Source organism: Miniopterus schreibersii (genome assembly GCF_964146895.1).
Source record: "Miniopterus schreibersii genome assembly, chromosome: 15".
NCBI lineage: Eukaryota > Metazoa > Chordata > Mammalia > Chiroptera > Miniopteridae > Miniopterus > Miniopterus schreibersii.
In genome coordinates this window covers 4,499,572-4,519,972 of record NC_138115.1, presented here as the reverse complement: position 1 = coordinate 4,519,972, position 20,401 = coordinate 4,499,572, and the positions used below count along the sequence as shown (strand labels likewise).

The window sequence follows — 20,401 nt, the reverse complement described above, 5'->3', positions numbered from 1 at the left end:
GATGTGGATGTTGTTGTGCTTGAATTTGTGTCAGAGGTAACTTAGACCTCCCTCATTTTTTTTAAATTCTCTTTTCTTTTGTTGCTCTGCTTGCATGTTTACTGTTATCTTGTCCTCTAAATTAATGATTGATCCTCTGCTTCATCTAACCTGCTGTTGATTCATTCTAGTGTATTCTTCATTTCAGATATTGTATTGCATTCTTCATTCTGATTGGTGGTTCTTTTTTATGGTTTGATGATAGAATCATATACATTTTCATTAACTGTCCACAATGCTGCAGGCTCACTAGTTGCTCTTTTAAGTCCTTTGAGCTCCTTGTAGCAGGCACCAAGTCCTAGGATTCTTGGAACCTCACACAGTTTACATGGAGTCAGGAATACCTATGATTAAAGTTTCTTTGATGAATGAATGATCATCACCTCTCATTTGACAGAGTTAAAAAAAAAAATCACAGTTACCAAGTATCCTCTAATATATCCTTCTCTCTAGTTTTGTTTTTTATGGGTGTTTTGGTTTGTTTCATTTCCTAATCAACTGCCAAAGAAAGTTGAACAACTTCAAGCGTATGGAACACATCCTTGAAAAACAGAAAGAAAAACTCTACTGAGCTCTCCAAGAATCAATCATAACTCTGCAACACAATATTTCTAGATGTTGTTTGTAACTATCTAGATACACACCAGTTCACTCTTAACAGACAATTACAGTTAACAGACAATCTAGTTAACAGACAATCCTAACAGCCTTGGTGTCAAACCCACAAAAGAATAAGTCATAATAGTTAGGGGATAGTGGAGTTCTTAGGGCCCAGAACATTAACCATGATAAATAACAGATGACTACATGAAAGCTAAGTAAGAAATGGGAAAATTGAAGTCACAACAAAACTATGCTTGGTGCTATTACAAAACTCAAAACTAGGTGCTTTAAAAGTAGCCGACACCAAAGAGTTCTATTATGTTCTGTATGTCTTAATTTACAAAAAAGGGAATAGTAAAATATAGTCTAGATGGATTTCTATGCAAAACGGTTAAAAACAGCAAAGTTGTGGTATATAATAGGAACAGCTTGATTTACTCTTGTACTTTTACATAATGGGGAGAAAATTTGATTTTCATAATGAAGTCCAATAAATTGCTAACATATCTAAACAACAATGGGGAAAAATTAGTTGCAAAACAATATGTAGAGTAGATGCCATTTATGTGGAGAGAGAAAAAGATTGATTTTATATGTACATACACATGTATGCAAGTTCATCGAAAAATACCAAGCGGATAAGCGGACACTGGTATTGCCAACCCAATTTGCCCATCTTGCTTACTATCAGAAGCATGATTTTGTCCCAAAGAAGTCATGTTCTGACCAATGAATGTAAGCAGATTTAACTGGGCATAGTTTCCAGAAAAGCTATTGTTTTCCTGACAAAAATACCTGTTTCCCTTGGCCCTTTTCTGTTTTTCTGTCCAAAATGCAGATGCAATACCTAGAACTCAAGCAGCCATTTTGCCACCATGAGGACAAAAGTCACAAACTAAAGAAGGTGAGGCAGAAAGAAAAACAGAATAGAGTGTAGATCTTTGGACTACCCACCCCTAGACTCATTGGTTAAGTTTAGTTGATTACTACATGCAGACAAACGCAATCCCAACTCCCTGGTATAGTAAGCTGGGAGCAGTGATTACCCCTGAGGATAAAACTGGGGATGGGCACAAGGGGAAAAGAGGACTGGGAGGTCTACGGCAGCTTTATCTCTTTAATCTTTTAAAAAATAACAATGCTGTATTATTTCCCATATTTAATTTAAAAACAGAATAGAGGACCATTCTGAGAGTTGATGTCAAATATGGCACAGAGGACTAAGACAGCCACTATGGTTGCCTTTCTCAGCACCCTCTTCAGAGATTAAATGTTCCCAAACACACCTAACTTGTCTGGCTTTTCCCTCTTAGAACCTTCTTCCAGAGTCATGTGCAAGCTTCTCTTGACCCATACTCTCAGCCCAGTAGGCAGCCTCTTGAGGTAACAGACTTTGTAGGCTCCATATGGCACAGTAACCTTCACATCATTTTTAAATTAACTCATAAGAACAGCACTCAGGCAGGAACCTGGAGCTGAAAAAAAGATATTATGGTTCCACTTTCATGGCTAGCACTAACCAGTACTGGGGAAGTCACTCAACCCAGGGTATAGTTTTCAGCATATGGATGAAGTAAATAATAACTGCACCTCAGTCATTCTCAGGGAGGCACAGGTGAAAGCACAGCACAGAGATGGAGCATATCACTGGTGAACACTGTGGTGTTCAGGGCAAGCACTAGGCTCTGGAGGGGACCTGGTGCCATCCCACCCTGCTCCCCCACCTGCTGGCTGTGTGATGTGGGCGAGTCACTGACTGGGTCTGAGCCTCAATGCAGATACAAGGGGAAAGCACACACACGTCCAGGATCAGGAGGACATCAAATGTGATACACACAAGGCAGCGGATTTACCCGTGACCGCTAATGGTGTAATAAGTACTACGATTAATTAAACTCATCATCACACAAGTAACATTTTTCTTGAGTTAAACTTAAATTTCCTGAGCATTCCCATTATCAGCTTCCACGCACCTGTTATATGTTCTAGTGTGCCTCAGATTTCCTTTCTCAATGGCATTCAGTGATTTCTTCCAATTCGTGCAAACTGTCAAATGTTGCCACACAGCCATTTCTGAAAACTCACAGGTATAGCAGTGGCCCCGCTGCTAAATAATACAGCAGATCCAAAGAACAAGTCCCTCTTACTAAAGGAGTGTCACGGCCTGACGTTCACTAAGTAGAGCCGGGCAAGGATGGAAAACAATGCCTGTACCCCCCAGGATGGAACTAACTGCCAAGAAGATGAACAAGAAAGAGTGTTAGATATTAACTAATGAGCCATATATACACATACATACAATAGTTAAACGTCATTAGTTTTCCTTGAGCTAAAGCTCCAGACACAAAAAAAACAACAACACTCAAATAGCACTTAGTTTTAGCACTAAATAGCTTTGGAAGCCAACATCTTTTTTTTAAAGGTAGGAGTGGGGAAGCCACATTAGCTGAAGAAACACAGTGCATTAACTCTGATTCCAGTCGAGAGAGGGTGTAATGCCTGCAGCAGGCTTTTCAACTCCATCACGTTCCAATAGCCAGCAATTTAAACCTGATTTCTGGTTCTCCGCCTGCTCACCAACACCAAACTCGACCCCAGACACTGTCTTGAGAGTGGCCTGCTTTTCTTCCCCGTCTGCAGATCCCACTGGCTGTACCAGTCAGAGCAGCATGAGCTCCAGAGCCTCCGCAGGGGGTGGAGACCACACACACATGTGCAAGGCGCTTCCTGGGAATGCCTGGCACCCTGTAGACGTGTGCCATCCCCTCAAGTCCCACTGCTTGGAAGGATATCAAGAACAGGATGAGGTCCATCAGCTTCCACAATCTCTTGTTGTAGTTATGTGAAAATAAAATTAACAATACTATCGACCCAGCTCTGGTAGCGTGGACTATGTTCGAGTTGGGGCTGAAAGTCAAGAATCCTAAAGGACAACCTGGAAGTTTGTTTTGGACCTTGCTCACCTAGTTCGAGATGGAATTTTTGATTCTGGAAATTTTGAACTGTTTTTACAGGGGAAGGTTAAAGTCAATGGGAAAACTGGAAATCTTTGGAATGAAATCTTTCAAGAATGAAATCACAGTTGTTTCTGAGAAACAGTTTCCTAAAAGGTATCTGAAATATCTCACCAAGAAATACCTTAAGAAGAACAGTCTTCGTCATGGCTTCATGTGGTTGCCTCTGACAAGGAGACATGAACCTCGTTACTTCCAGATTTGTCAAGAGGAAGATGGATCTGAGTCTGGGGACTAGATAAAGCCTCTCTTTATAGGCTTTCCTTACTATTAAATGAAGTACATAAGAGAAAGAAACACCTAGAAATGGACTTTCAGTTTATCAGTGAATAAAAAACAGCATTCTGTAAAAAAAAAAAAAATACTCTCAACCTAGCATACCTACCATTCTAAGGAACACCTGTGTGAAGCAAAAATATTACTTCTTGCCTTCCTTAGCCAAAGGGAAAGGGGAGAGAAGCTATCCTTTATTTACCAGTTAAATTTTCTTTTTTCAACCAAATTGGTTATTAAACTATTTGATAGGTTAGCGTGAACAAGGCACTATTCTGAGTGGTGTGTGTATGTTTGTGTGTTAGAGTGTAATGGATACACATGCACACAGGTGCACATGGAATCCTTGCAATAACCTTATTAGATAAACACAGCTGCTATTTAACTGATAAAACTAGTGTTCAGAGAGGTTAAGTAACCTGCTTGAGGTCACACAGCTAACCTGAAAGAAACCAGCACTCGTTCCCAGGAAATTTTTATTCCAGAGCCCAAAACTGAATCACCGTGCTATAAAATGACAAGATGCATGAAATCTAAAATAAAATCTTTTAGTTCTTTTTAGTCTTCATTCTGGACCATGTGAGTCAAGTCTCTCAGACTTAATTGCTTACACTGCAGGGTCCAGGGTGACATAAACGAGGGAAGTAGGTGACATAGAGAATGAAAAATGCCCCATCTGCTGGAGACAGCCAACACTCAGCTACGGCAAACTGTTACAAAGGAGAGAAAAAAATTGTTGCCCAAAATCTGAATTTTTATGTGGAATCCTGTGATTTTCAAACAATGCAACCAACTTTAAAAAATACTTTTAAACATAATCTGGGCCAAACAAAACACACCTGTGGACCTAAATTATCTGTGGGCCACTCCTTTAGACCTCTGCTTTACACTATACCTTAATCAAGTTTTTGGTGGGGGAAATATATCAAATCCCTGGCAATAAGTAATTGGTAATATCCACATTTCATTGCAAATATCTGTTTAATATTTGTTCGATTCAGATTCTGAAAACCTTGAATCTCTCTCTGAGACACTGAACTAAACCTCTTTCCCAATTCATGTCTTCTTCCTGCAGTTTCCCTTTGATCAGGAAGAAAATGACCTTGCTGATTCTATTTATTATTTTAACAGAACTCAGTCTCAAAATCCCTGTCATAATCCATAATGAAATAGAGAGAGAAAGCTTACTCGGCTGTAACTGTACTGTAGTTAGCATTCGCAGCAAAATGCTAATAATATTTCGAGAATGCCATTTCTCTTCCTGGCCTCTTGACCAAGTTGGTTAATGGACTGAGACTTGGGAAACAATGGAAATAATTTCGGCCGAGAACTTCCCACCAGTGCACCACCTCTGACCCGCCTGGACTGGGGCAGTGCCCAGCGCCGGGGGGCACCCACCCAGCGTGGCAGGGCACGCACCTGCCCGGTGGACGCTCTTCACTTGCAAAGGAGAATCAAATATGCCAACGGCAAGCGCAGATACCCACCCGTTAGGCACCCCAGCACCAGGCTTTCTAGAATACTACAAATTAAAATGCGTGCCTCAGAGTAGATAGAGCGCTTGAATCCTGTGGTTGTAAAGAACTTTCTGGAAGACAGTTCAAGTCCACAGCACTTATTAGCACTTAGGTCCCTCACCAGACATGCTGATCACATGCACTAATCAAGCAAAGCACAGAAATGATTTCCCAAAATCTTTTTCTTTGAATTCCCTCCTCTCGAAGAAGGCACTTCACACAGCTTCTGGGCCTGGAAGGGAGCAAGGCCGCTGTGGCCGGGACCTGTTCGCTCTGTGACGTTGCAAACACGACCCGCCTCCCGCCGCGCATCCCAGGGAAACCCCTGCCAGCCCGCACAGGCCTCACGCCACGGGGCGCACCAAGCGCTGTTGCGGTTTGGTTGAGTTTGGGGGACGCTGGAGCACCCCGCGTGTCCGTCCCTGGGAGTGGCCCGGCTGAGTGCTCACTGCGGAACGTCCCGCAGCAGCTGCGCCCTGGTAGTTCATTCTTCACTTTCGGGAACTAACTCGGGAAAATCTTTCCCATGTATCCTGGAAGGCCAAGGCGAAGGAGCCTGGGAAGTTTACATTAGGAGAGAAAATACTCTATTATATCAATATTCAGTCATTCAGTTAGTTGTGTTTTTTTAATCATATTGTGCCGGGGTCCTTACAAAACTAAAATAAGACACCTGTGCCTACCTTCAGGAATGCTTGCCTTGGAGGAAAGACAGACAGACACAAATCGTTTTCTTACCCAACAATAAAGGTTACAAAAGATATGTGTACCCAGTGCAGAGAGATTGACACACGGGCTCCACGCGGGACAGGAGAGAGGACCTGCGGCTGGGACCTGCCTTGGAGGGCTCAGCCCACCTCCCCTGGGCCCAGCTCTCTACCCTCCACCAAGACACCAGGCCTGGAAGTTTCCAAGTCCTCATTTACTCTTCTCCCCCCAAGGGGTGGGATTCAGCAGACAATCAAGGCATCTGTGGCTGGCACAAGTGATCCCCATGTGCTGAAGGGCAGATTGAGAGAACAAGTGTGAGGATGGAGATTGTTTACTGGGCACCTCATTGGGAGAAGCTGCAACGAAAATGTCACTCATGTCCCCCAGATTGCTCACACATGAGCTCCGTGTCCCAACACTGCAATATGATGTAACTGATTGCACCTCAGCCTGTTGCTCACCTGCTTTTCCTCTGTTCCCTTTCCCAGCCGGCCACAGGTAAGCTTGAGTTTGTTGACACCTGAGGTCAAGGCAGAGCAGCTGCCCACTGAGTACCCAGTCACTCCCTGTGGGGAAGCAGCTCTCTGGTGATGCCACTAGATGCCAGGCTGCCAGCAACCCTCACCAAGCTAGGGGACTTGTCAAGGGCAGGTGGGCTGAGGCATAGTAGTTAACACTCATAGCAAACGTTCATCTTTTTAGGTCACAGTGAACCTACAAACTTCCTCTCAAAACACATATTGTAAATGCACAAAATAAAACTCAAAAACATTGCAAAGAAAATCAGTTATATTAAAACAGTCTAACTTAAGAGCCCAAGCAAGCTGTAAATATCACTCATGGATTGTGCATGTGTATATGTGGACATGGAACTGTTACTGAAAACAGGCACATAGCAGCTCCTGGACCACATGGCAGTCCTTCCAGGGATGTTTCTTTTTACCCTAATTAACCTGTTTATTAACATGGTCCTGAGGGTTTCCCAGCTAGCACACATTATAGGATATTCACGGAGAGAGATTCTAACTCTACCTTCAGGAGGGCCCAAGCTAAAATGTATTCTAATAGTGACATGCATCCCTTGGTCTACCACCATGTCCCCTCCAAGCCAGCAGCAGCATAGACAGAGCAGAGCAAAGGACACTGTAGGAGCCACGGGGCAAAGGTCAGTTATTCAGTTACCTTGGGCTGGGACCATCTGAGCAATGCAGAAACCCACCAGCCAGTCAGACCTCAAAGCTTGACCAGACCTGAGCAGGAAATCATCTAGCTGTAGGTTCCCAGCTGACATGAGTAAGAAGGCATTTTACTGGTAACAGTAAAGTTCACAGTATATTTTCAATCAGATAGTGGCTGCACTATTGTACTCTTTGATTACAAAAATGCTTAAGTGACACAGCATTAGTAGAAATCAAAGCCCTTAAAAGTTAATTCATATTTTCTCCATCAAAATGCCATCAACACATGCTTGAAAAATGAGACAAATACAGATGAGGGACAATCTGGTCAATTACTGGTACAAAGGCAGATAGAAGGGCCTGTAAGAATCTACCACCCCTCCTGGCGGATCTACGCACTGTGAACTTAAAAACTCATCTAAACCTCTATGTTTTACTGCTGTGCAAACTGAGGCCAAGACACTAAACAGTTTGTCGCAGTAATCTGTCATGGTCTAGAGAACTAGTTACTGTCTAAGTCGGAAGAAAAGCAGGTTTCTAGGCTTCCAGGCTGACCTCATTGTCCAGAGATGTGCAAATGTGGTCTGTCTGAAAGAGTTTTATCTGAAAGCTGTATTGTTTAAATTATCCCACACCTTTATTTTAACTCACAAATTCACACTAATTAGTGTGGGACTATCGGTCTGGCTTATTAAAATACCTGTTACTTAAAAGAAAATCTATGATTTTTTTTTTATTTTCAACTACTTTTAGCAACTTCACCTAAATAACAAGAGGAGAATTTATAACGGACAATGTTTTTTACCAACTAAAAATGCATTAAGTGCATCATATATAAGTCTTAACTCAAAATGAATCACAGACTTAAATGCAAAGCCTAAAACTAAAGCATTTCATAGAAAACAACCTCTATGACCTTGGGTTAGGGGCAGGTAGTTCTAAGACCTCAAAGCACAGCACATAAAAGAGTAAATTGGTTTACTGGACTTCACCAAAACACAGGACTTCTCTTCAAAGGACACTGTTAAGAGAATGAACAGAGTGGGAGAAAATATTTGCAATTCATTTACCCAATAAAGGAACTGTATCAAGAATATATGAAGAAGAAAAAAAGAATATATAAAGAACCCTCAAAACTCAACTTTAGGAAAACAACCCCACTTTTAAAAAGAGGTCAAATAATTTAAATAGACTTCACCACAGACATACAGAAAGGCAAACAAAAGGATGCACACAGCCATTAGCCACTAGGAAAATGCAAATTAAAACCACTGCACACCTACTGAAACGGCTAAAATTAAAAACACAGACCAAACCAAGTGCTGGCAAGAATATGTAGGACTACGCTTCATATATGGCTGGTGGGGTGGGAGTGGGAGGCGGTGGAACCACTTTGGAACACAGTTTGCCAGTTTCTGATAAAGCCAAATATCCACTTACACCATATGAACCAGCCATCCCGCCCCCGAGGTATTTTATTTACTTAAGAGAGAGGAAAGCATGTGTCCACACAAGCACCTGCACAAAATGTTAGCAACTGCTCTGTTTGTAACAGACAACACTGGAAGCGCCCCAAGTGCCCAGGTGAATGAATGAACAGTGTGGCTCATGGTAGAATATTACTCAGCAATGCAAAGAACCACTGATACACGCAATACCATGGATGAATCATAAAACAGTTATGTGGAAAGGAATCAAACAAATGAATGCATACTGTATGATTCTGCGTAAACGCAATCTAGAAAATGCAAACTCGTTTATAAGGACACAAAGCCCTGTGCTTGCCAGGGGACGGGAGAGGGTGGGGCAAAAGGGGCTGATCACAAAGGGGCCCAGGAAACGCTCGGGAGTGGTGGGCATGCTCTTTACTTTGATCATGGAGGTGGTTTCATGGAGGCATGTAATATACATGTATGTATGTCCCTATATGTTAAAGAACAAATTTTACACTTTTAAATATGTGCAGTTTACTGTTTGTTGATTATATCATTTTAAAAAATTAAAATCAATGCATTAAGCCCCAAACATAACAGCAAACGCTTCATACGAACTATTTCATTTAAACCTCAGAAAAAACATTTCAGATAGGGGATGTTATTACTCCTGTTTCCAGGGAAAGAGATTGAGCTGAGGCTCAGAGAGATTAAATAACTGTTATTCACAAGCTCACATAGCCAGGACTTCACAGGGCAAAGGCAACAATGAGCATTTTGGTCTCATGGCGAATAAACGCTTCCAAAGCACTGGACAATTTATAAGGTAACTTAAACAGGTCCTGGGCAAACATATGTACATTGTTTATTTGCAAAGCAAATCTCAGCCCTATCGTTTTAGGATCATCACAAATTCCAAAATTAATAGGGTTCAAATTAAAATTTTGGCAACTTAGGGAGCAATCCGGGTTCTACCCTGCCATACACCGAGCCGAAGGCCAGGCTCGCTGGAAAATAGACTCAGGATGAGCACAACACAGGGGAGAAGAGGCAGGAAGCTTCATGCCCCTCCCCTGGGCCCCCAGAGAGACCAAACTGATTTTCCTTCAGGAAAAGACTCACAGACACACGCAGACACCTAGCCACCAAAATGCTGAAGTGGTGATCCGGGGTATTTCAGATTTCTAGACGGTGCCCTGAAAGCATACTAAGGAGAAAAATTGTTAACGCTGCTCTCTGGCTTTACACATGGTCCTTGCTCCCCATGGGACGTGACTGGCCACAGCAGGTCAGACACATGCAACATCCCCAGTTAGAAATCACTGCCCGCCCCTGGTCAGTGGGATATCTGCGAGAAAACAGCGACTTCTCTGGCTCAAATCCAACCAGCTTTCAAGCTCCCCTTGAAGGAAATGACTCCCACCATCCCTCGCAAATGTTTCCACATAACAAAGGCTAAGCCTGTGTTTGATTTAGGGGGAGAAGACACACCCCTTAACCTTGCACTCCTTTGTTCACGACCAAGTTCAGGTTGTCCAAGTCCCCCACACCCTGCTTACTGATATACCCCAGCTATGCAGAGTGTGTGACAGGCTACAGAGGAATGAGCCGCTCCTAACAACGCCGGATGGATTCACTTATTTCATTTCATACTCATATTTTTCCCCTGCAACCAAGTTCTCGGCTGTTCCCCCTGCTGCTGCGGGGCCCCAGTCCTCTGTCCACAGCAGGTGAGAAATGGGAAGAGCCCAGCTGGAGCTGCCACCACCCTTGGGCCCTCCCAGCCCAGCTTAAATTGGTTCTAGTTCTTACGGATTTCAGACAGTCCCTAACACATAAGCATCGATGTCACACAGCATTAGGAGCGGGATTGTTTCTAACTATTGCGCAGTCTCCACACAATCATCAGTCCTTTTACTGGGCTTCTGAGTGAGGCCACCATGTGGGCCAAAATACGTAAGTACCCGAGCAATGCCTAGGACAACCAGAACCTCCCTGTTCTTCCTGCCCATCTCGACCCCTCCTGAACCATTTTACCGATGACTTTACTTCCCTTGCGTGGAACAGAAGGTTCTGGTTTCCTTGCATAGCGCTGACTTTTAGATACGATATTGACCATGGCCTTTTAACCCCAAACGGTAGGCCTTGTTTACGGGGTGGGAGTTCATGGCTGGAAAGGAGAAAGGGGGACTTTCTTCTCGAGGGAAAAGGGATGTTCCTAACCGTCCAGAGAGCTCTCCGAAGGCCTGTCTGCCTCAAAGACTCAGCAAGGGCGGAGAAAGCCTGCTGGCCAGCAGGAGGGACACCGACACGGAGACGCACCTGGGGGTCGAACAGGAGCTTGGCAAGGATGGAGTCAGATGTGACCTTCCATCCCCTGAATCGGTGTCTGGCCTCCCTGTGAGCGCAGACCATCCGCAGGGCAGCTGCTAATACCGAGCCAGGCTCCGCCTGCCCTGCGGGGTCCAGGCCGCAGCGCCGGGCCCGGCCTTTCGGAGGCGCCCCCCTCAATCGCTGGGAAACACGGCTTCGTGCCTTTCCACGGTGCTTTCGTCTTCCTGTGGGCCTGCCTCCCTAGCAACAGACCCCCAGTTAGGGAGCAGCGGTCATTGGGAGGGGCAGGAGGGAGGAAGACCCGGACAATTATGGGAGAAGCCGTATCGTTACACCCTCAGGTGTCACTCCAGTGGGTGAATGCCTGTTATTGTCAGAGTAAGATTTCCAGGGAGTAACTTTAAGACTTAAAGCTGACACCATCACTCACACACTATTTCAAGTTATTTTGCCATTTCTCTCTAAAAATATGTTCTTACAGAAAATGAGCACATGAGCAGTTCATTAGGAAACAACATTACCTGGAGCTTTCCCTAAATTTAGAAGTAGTCAATAACTTTAAAAAAAAGTAACTAAAACATAAAAAGAAATAAAATAAAGGGATATAAAACATTGTGCCCTATGATCAAATAACTCATAATTCAAATCTTTCAAAAAGTAATGCTAAACCCCAACTGCTAGCTCGTGTGGCAGCCTCCAGCCACATGTGCCTGGTGCCACACGTTGAAATATTTGGGGTTAGGTTAAATAAAATAGATTAGTGAAATTAACTTCACTCATTTCTTTTTACTTTCTGATTGGTTATAGAACACTTAAAATTACATGTGTCACTCTCATATTTCTCCCCGACACCCCTGCAATAGACTAGGTCCTGCCTCTAGTTCAGCTCTTCTGTCCTCGCCTTCCCCCGGCGCCGGAGCTCAGTGGGTGCAGGCAGAGAACTTTCCCCACCGTCTGGGACAGTCCAGTTCATTTTAGCCGGAAAAGTAATAACAGCAGCTTATGCATCCAGCTTTATTACTTGAAGTTTCCACAAATAACACATCACATTTAAGCCTCACAAAAAACTGTAGAAGTTATGTTCCCCACCGAATTGTTGTCTTTGAAAGAAACAGAGGTTTCTTATGGAAAATTAGAGCTAAAATAATCATTCCAATCAAAGGATCTGCAGGATTCCTACAAAATGTCAGCCATTAAAGGGACAGAAACATAGGCCCAAAGTTGGATGCAAAACTACTCTTCAAATAATTCATCCTATGTCAAAAATAACACCATGCACCAAAACACACAACCACAACATTCATATTATGCATTATCATTTATAAAAGCAAAAATGTAACACCTATATTTCCATAAATTTAAACAGTACAGAACCTGTATAAAAACAGAAACACTATCGAAAGAAGGCAGAGCGCAATAAAGAGATGCATTTTTACAGATGGAGCTGGTTCAGAAAGGTTAAGTGGCCTAGACAAGGTCACACGGCCAGGATGTGCAGAAGCAGAATTATGTTTGTTTCCATAGGTCCAACGCTTGGTTCCATTTACTGCCTCATTCCCAAGTGTCTCCAGCTTTACAGGCCTTTACACCTGTATAGAATATATTAAATAGGAGATTTTACACCAAAATAGATTATACTAAATAGTAGCTAGGCACCACGGCATTTGGTGGAGTTGAAGCACCCAGGCCAGGTCATATTAAGGCTCTTTGGGAAATGGAATACTGACAGGAACTTGTAAACCAGAGCACCAAGTCCCAACTCTCTCAGCCACATCAGGAAAGTAGCCATGATTCTGTTTTCAAAGGGGAAATTTAAATATTTTGAAGTGTACAAATATTCCCAGGGATAGATCTCAAGGATGTGGGGCGCATTGTGTCCAAAACTCATCATGTCTACATCAAGTGAAGTTTTCCCAGACAGCCTAAGCGATTAATGCCGGAGGACTCAAGGTTCTGGAACTGCCAGCATCTTTCCACTTCCTTACGTTTGCTGCCCTCTTGCGGGGAAGTATTCTGGTTACAGGGCAAAGAGAAAGGGAATAAAGGGCACTGGGCTAGTTGGGGAAGAGTTAACTGTCCTCCTTTAAAAGAAATTAACCTGCCAGGTGGCCCCTTCAGCTTACCTGTAGCTTCAGGCTCCAGAAGTCCACGTGGTCTCCAAACCAGTCATAGGTCAAGTAGAATTTTAAAAACAACAAAGAGTCTATTGTGTTTTCCCACTGCTTACAAACACCACCTCTGGACTCCCAGGCAAGTTTATCGATGCCATTTACCTTAAAGAAAGACTCCCATCACCCAACCTGCGAAACTAGGCCGGCTTTCGTTTTGTTTTTATTGCTTGAACTAAAATGAAACCAGCCCACACCCAACACTCCACCTCCCAAGCTGAGGGCGGGTCCACCTTCATCCCCTGCTCTGTCTTAGGGGTGGGTTGTAAAATATCTCGCTTATGGACAGCCGTCAACAAGCCATTCTCCTAGTCCCAGCCACTCAAAGCATCCAACAAGCCTCCACCTAGGGTTGCTGGGGCCACTGTTCCTTTAATTGACCGGCCCGACCACAGCCCTGGGGACAGCGTGGGGACCTCTGCACACTCACACAGCAGCCAGGTGAGCTCTGCAGCCGGCGCCTGCTGCTGCGCTTCCTCAGGGACAACAAGGTGAAGGAAAAAGCCACTTTCTCGGCGTCTCCATGCACAGCCCCCGGCGGATTCTGACCTCGAGCTTCCCAGCAGCTGAGAGCTAACTAGGAAAAACCGCCTGGCCCCCAACTGCCTCCGCATCACGCACACGCGCACACGCACACACATGCACACAGGCGCACACACATGCACACAGGCGCACACAGCCTCCCTGGAGTGGGAGTGGGGGGAGGGGACGGTCCACATCCTCTACTGTCCTCCATCTACAAAGAGCTTTTGCCAGTTGGTAAGAAAACAATGCACAGAACCAAGGGGGAAATGGATAAAGGATTAAATAGCTCAAAGAAAAACAGGTCGTTCACCAGCACACTGAGAGAGACTTTAGTAGTAAAAAAATATAGCAACAGCAGTTTTCACTACTATATTGGCAAAAAAAATTAAATGTGCTGGCACCCGGAGCTGCTGAGGGCATGGGACCAGGCGGCATCGCCACAGAGAAGCCTCGATCTAAAGAACTAACAGGCGAGGGCACGTCCGTTAAAGCCCAAAGTCCGTCGTATAAAAAAGTAGGTTTACCAAATGCATATGTTAAACAACAGACAAATTAGTTAACCTGATTTTACTTATGTAGACATGTTTGTTAATTAAAATGAAGTATGAATGAAAAGTCTAATTTCACAGAAAAGTTTTCTATACATATTACTGTCATTTTAAATTTATACTGAACTGGTCTAGCAAATGCCACATTCACCAGCCGCCCTGAGTGAACAAATGCACAGGCCGGGCGCACACGGGAACTTTGGCGGGCACGTGTTAGAACCGAGACAGAAAGTCACGCCAGGTGACAACAGAACCAATTAGCACCGGAGAAGCGCTGTGATCACGTGCTAATCATTCGCCGAACATTGTTTACAAGCGGTGACTCTTGGATTTAAATATGTAGACTATACTTGTAGCTATCTAATATTTATTTATGCCAGTGAAATTACTACAGTGTTTTTTCCAACATAATTTGTTAAAAATAACAATGAATTAAAAACAAAAAAATAACCTACTAATTTAAGTATAAGCAAATCTTGGTTAAAAGCATTTTTAAATTAACAGGGTATTAATTTTCTCATATGACATACAGACCACAGAAATTCTGTCTGTTAAGCCAAAGCCTGTTAAATGGAGGTCTGCAAAATCGAGGGTCTATTGTACTACCGTTGGTAGAAGTATAAATAAGTCCAAAAGCTCTGCAGGATGCTTCTACCTAGTAACAGGTGAATACAGGATGTCAGAGGCGGCGGGATACTCACCAGCATTCACGCTCTCCCCTCGCCTGGGCCCACGGCCGAAAGCCTCCCAGCCGCCCAGTGAGGCCAGGCCGTGGCTCTGACCCCTCCCAGGGGCGCCCGCCCAGCCCATTTCCCTCCCAGCCGGCTGGGCTGGAGACCACTTCAGAGCCACCATGGAAGCCAGGGGGCGAAATGAGAGAGTTTCCATCCACGCGGGTCCCAAAGGACTGCCGTAGAGGAGGACCACCCCGGGGACCATTTACCCACCCAGCACTCACCAGCAAAAAAATCAAAGTTCTTTTGTTTGAGCCACTATGCATGTTTGGTCTGCGCGTTACAGCGGTTCACCAGCTCTCACTAACACATGTACATGCACCCGCACTCGGGGTTTCACCACTGAGAACTCACCTGAAGTCAGGACGTAAATGTCTGTACAAATCTGGTAACAACCTCAATGTCCCCCAAAATTAGGAGAGATCAAGTAATTTATAGCACATCCACACAACAGACCATGCAGCATCAGACAGTGACACAGATCTGTAAGTACCAAAAGAAAAGACCCCCAAACTCTGTTGCTAAATGGGGGAAAAGCAAGGTACAGAACTAGGTGCACGTGACAATCATGTGCAGACACACAGTGGGAATACACATCCTTTTCTAGAAGGATAGTTGTGATGGTTAATGTTATGTGTCAGCCTGAGTGAGCCATAGGATGCCCAGATAGCTGCTTAAACAAACCTCCAGGTGTGTGTGCTGGAAGAAATGAGCATTTGAACTGTGGACGGGGGAAAGCAGATGAGCCTTTCCAGTGTGGCCGGGCCTCATGCAATCCCTGAGGACCTGGCAGAAGAAGGCTGACGTCTATTTTCTGATGGCTGAGCTCTGTGCTCAGACTCCCAGGCCTTCAGATTCGGACTGGAATCTACACCATCAACTCCCCAGCTCTCAAGCCCTGGGACCACATCACTGGCTCTCCTGGGTCCCCAACCTGCAGACTGCAGATCATGAGACTTCCCAGCCTCCATAGTTGTGTGAGCCACTACCTTATAATAAATCTCTTTACACATACACACACACTATCAACAAAAGAGTTAAGAGGACATCTTTCACACCTGCCTATATTGTTTGGCATTTATACCACCAGCAGAAAACTACATCATCGATTACATAGAGACAAATGGACAGCATTAGCCTAATATAAATATGCACTTAGCACCCACTGTATTCCAGGCATCAGGGACACAACCTAAGAAACCTGTAAGGGAGCAGGACTTCACAATGGACCAGGAACCCTCAGTCTCAACAGGCACACTGTCAGCAGAAGGCCAGACTCAGTGATGGAGGGCCAGGCTGCATCTGCCACAGGGAGCGAGCAGAGCCCCCTGCAGGCAGAACTGTCCTGGTTGCTCTGATGGTTGTTAAGATGAGGAAATGAGAGGGACTTAAATTCCAAAGACAAAAGCAGGGAGAATCCCCCAAAAGCCAAAGAAGAACCAGAGGACATGTGATGACCATCCAAACAAAATCATCTAGAAATTCTAGGGTGAAAATTTCATTTATTTAGCAGGATTTAGCCAGGTTTTTCTCGGACTTCTCACATCCCCACTGCTGCTGACCATTTGCTTATATGGAAGATATTGTCTAGATGTCTTGTGTATATAATTCTAATCTTAATTTTTTTTTACCCCTATAGTTCTACCTTTTCCAAATTCAAACGGTTATGGTATGAAATAAGACTGCCACACAGATAAAACTTGAAACCGTGTCCTCTGTTTCTGCCACGTTTTAATCACTCTCAACACAATCTCAAGCCTAGTTCCTGGGAATCTGCTGCTGCTAACCTGCCCACTGAAGCGCTTGCCTGTTTACCAGCCTGACCCTCAAGCAGCACCCAGGAAAAGATGTGTATTAAACAGACAAGACTGACGACTTCAAGCACTCTGCCCTGAAGAAGCTCATCAAAAATTCACAGTAGCCCAATGGTATGTTTTACACTGCTTCATTAACATTTCAATCATTATTTTTGTCTTCTTGAAACTGTAGCTTAATGAGTAAAAATTGAGTCGTAAGAGATTTCAAAAATTATCTTTAGCTTAAAATTATGTCTTAACTTAAAATATAAGAATAACTGAATAGAGTTCGGCTGGCGTGGCTCAGCAGTTGAGCATTGACCTAGGATCCAGGAGATCGCAGTTTTATTCCCGGTCAGGGCACATGCCTGGGTTGCGGGCCCGATCCCCAGTAGGGGTGTGCAGGAGGCAGCCGATCGATGACTCTCTCATTGATGTTTCTCTCTCTCCCCCTCTCCCTTCCTCTCTCTAAAATGAATAAAGACATATTTTAAAAAAAAAAAAAAAAAAGAATAATTGAGTAGAAAGCTGTATGTTTGAGGGTAAGATTATCTAATAAACTTCTCCATACACAAGACCTTCTGGAGAAATACTTTACAGTTTTGACACATATATGGTTTTTGGTTCAAGCTTCACTCTTTCACTAAGAAGTCAAAACATGCCTGGCACTGTCACACCTCAAATTACCAAAGCAGAGACAGTAAACTGTCTGGCAAAGAGCCTGCTGATAAATACCAATTATTCGGGAAAGTACAATTCATAAGGGCGTTTCCAAGTCTCTGTCACTTTAAACATATATATAACAAGAAGAGGTGGAGAGAGTTACACACACACACACACACACACACACACACACGGATGCTTCACTGATGAGCTTAATCTTTTTTAAGAAATAAGCAAAGTATAGACATGGGTCTCCCTAGAGATTAGCTGAATGAGTCTCTAAAATTTGAGACAGTCCATTTTCGGCCCCATGCAAAAGAGGCAGCCCTCTCCTTTTTCTTTCCTTTCTGTCTCCTTTTTTCAAAAACCATTCATCATCTTTCCTCCACACATCTTAAAAGGGTCGTGAATTATCTGAAGGCTCCCTTCGCTATAGCCCTATAAACATTAACTTAGGTTTATCAATAAAGATGCCCTGCCTCCAAAGCAAGCTGCAGGAACACACACCCGATGCAGTGCGGCCGCCGGCCGAGAAGCGGAAGCCGCCCAAGTGCCCGCGGCAGATGTGCGGGGAAAAGGCTGTGGCGCGTCTACACCGCGGGACGTCACTCGGCCCTAACCGAAGAACTTGCGACGGTGTGGATGAACCTAGCGGGTATTACGCTAAGTGAAATAAGTGAGACAGAGAAACACAAATGTCATATGGTTTCACTTATATTTGGACACAAAAGAACAAAATGAACAAAATAAACTGCTTGATCCGCTGTGTTTCTGCTTCCTCTCGTTATTTACACAACCTCAGGCTCTTCTCCATGACCTGGGACTAAACTGTGCCTCGGACTTTGAAAGGGCTTTATTAATTGATCTCATCCGCACATAATGAGCTCAAAGGGGCCTACCTGCGTGTCCCGGGGGTGGGCTCGAGGCGGACATCAGCCGACAGCAGACCGTCAACAAGGTGGCCAGAAAGAGCCAGCGCAGCAGCAACACTGCCTTCGCAGGGACTGTCATCCTGGGAGAAAGGACAGAGCGGACGGCAGTGAGGCAGGGCTCTTTGGCGAATAGTCCAGGGAAGGCGGGCTGAGGGTTCATCAAACCTTATCTGCGCTGAGCAGTAACTCAATTTTCAATAAACACCGTTTATAATTAAGAGTTTTCCAAGTTAGCAGCAGGCCTCAGCGAGAAGTCCCCATGGTGTAGCTCGAGTTGCCCTGATAGAACATGGCAGTTTATACTATTTTACATCATGGAATTTAGAAGCTACATACCGAGAGCCCAATTCAAATAAATATGCAGGTGTCGGCATCTGAAAGAAACCACAAAAATTTCACACCCAGCCCAAGAGCTTTTCCTGGTTTCTTTGACTGTATGCGAATCCTAGAAGACCGGCCTCATAGCTTATTAAACGAACCTCAAAGTTTGGTGGGAATATGGGCAAGTGCAGGCAAAAGTAAATACACTTCACACAGACACCTTGGATGGATGGACAAGACGACTGGGCACATACGTATGTGCGAGTGCTGCTCAACGCGAGGAGGGAGGAGGCCGGCCGTGGGCAACTATTTGGAAGGACCTTGATGGCATTATGCTAAGTGAATGCGTCAGGCAACGAGAAATACCCCAGACATCACGCAAATGTGGAATCTCAAAAAGACAAACCCCAGAAATAGAGAGCAGAGGGGTGGTTACCAAGGGCTGGAGGTGGGGGAAATGGGGAGATGTGGGGATTAAAGTCCCAGTTATGAAATGAACAAGTTCGGGGATTTCATATCCAGCATGACAATTATACCTGATGACACTGCGTCATGTACATGAGTGTTGCTAAAACAGTAGATCTTCAGTGTTCTCACCACACACAAAAAAATAAAATGGTCCATGGGAGGGGTGGGGGAGGGGCTAAGGCCACAGGGGCCATCATTTTGCAGTTTATAGGTATCAAGTCAACACACTGTGCACCTTACACATACACAATGCCCTGTGACAAATATATCTATCTCAATTAACCTGGCAAAATAAACAAGTAAGCTTAATTAACTTCATCAAAACAGTTGTTCAAAGACAATTCAGTTCACAAACATGGTTGTATGGTCTATTCTAAAACAAACTCAAAAAAGTAAATAAAAAGACAATATCAAAAATGCAACCCCCCCTAATTTTCTGCCCTTTTTTATATTATAGGAAAATTAGAACTTGATTAACTTTTTTGTTTGCTCTTTTTTTTTTTTTAAATATATCTTTACTGATTTCAGAGAGAGGAAAGGAGAGGGAGAGAGATAGAAACATCAATGATGAGAGTCACTGATCAGCTGCCTCCTGCATGCCCCCGCCTGGGGATCGAGCCCGCAACCCGGGTATGTGCCCTGACCGGGAATCGAACCCCAATCGCCTGGATCCTGGGTCGACACTCAACTGCTGAGCCACACCCGGCCGGGCTGCTCTTTTTTTAAATTAACTTTTTTAAGCAAATTCGAGGAGCTTGGCATTTGTAACTCTAGCAATATTAGGTCCTGCCTGGCCCGTGGCTCATGGTGTCTGTGATCACATGCTCCACCGCTAGTGGACCCAAGAAACTCACTCTTCATATACAAGATGTATAAACTCAACCAAGACCTGGCTCATGGGGTTGGATTTGTGTTCAGGTAACACTGGGGACAAAGTTCCTGAGGGCATCCTGGAAGGAACGACAGGTCTACAAACCTCAGCCAGTGCACATCACCTCAACCATAACCCTGATTCCTTGCAGAGGGAGCACAGCCTCCGGGACCGAGCCAGTGACACACTCCTCCAGGAACCCACTCCACCGTCAGTTCTCTCTGTCTCTGTCTCTGTCTCTCTCTCTCTCTCACTCTGCCTCTCATAATTTAG

The 20,401-nt window shown here is 44.3% G+C and overlaps 1 protein-coding gene across 1 annotated transcript in view; it reads right to left on the bottom strand.

The window, feature by feature from the left end:
• The window catches only part of TAFA4 (TAFA chemokine like family member 4), a 129,334-nt gene that overhangs the window by 68,622 nt on the left and 40,311 nt on the right, over positions 1-20,401 (bottom strand). The window contains exon 4 of the mRNA XM_081159650.1: positions 18,436-18,548. Coding sequence (XP_081015776.1) covers positions 18,436-18,548 — 113 coding nt within the window. The remainder of the gene's footprint in view (positions 1-18,435; positions 18,549-20,401) is intronic.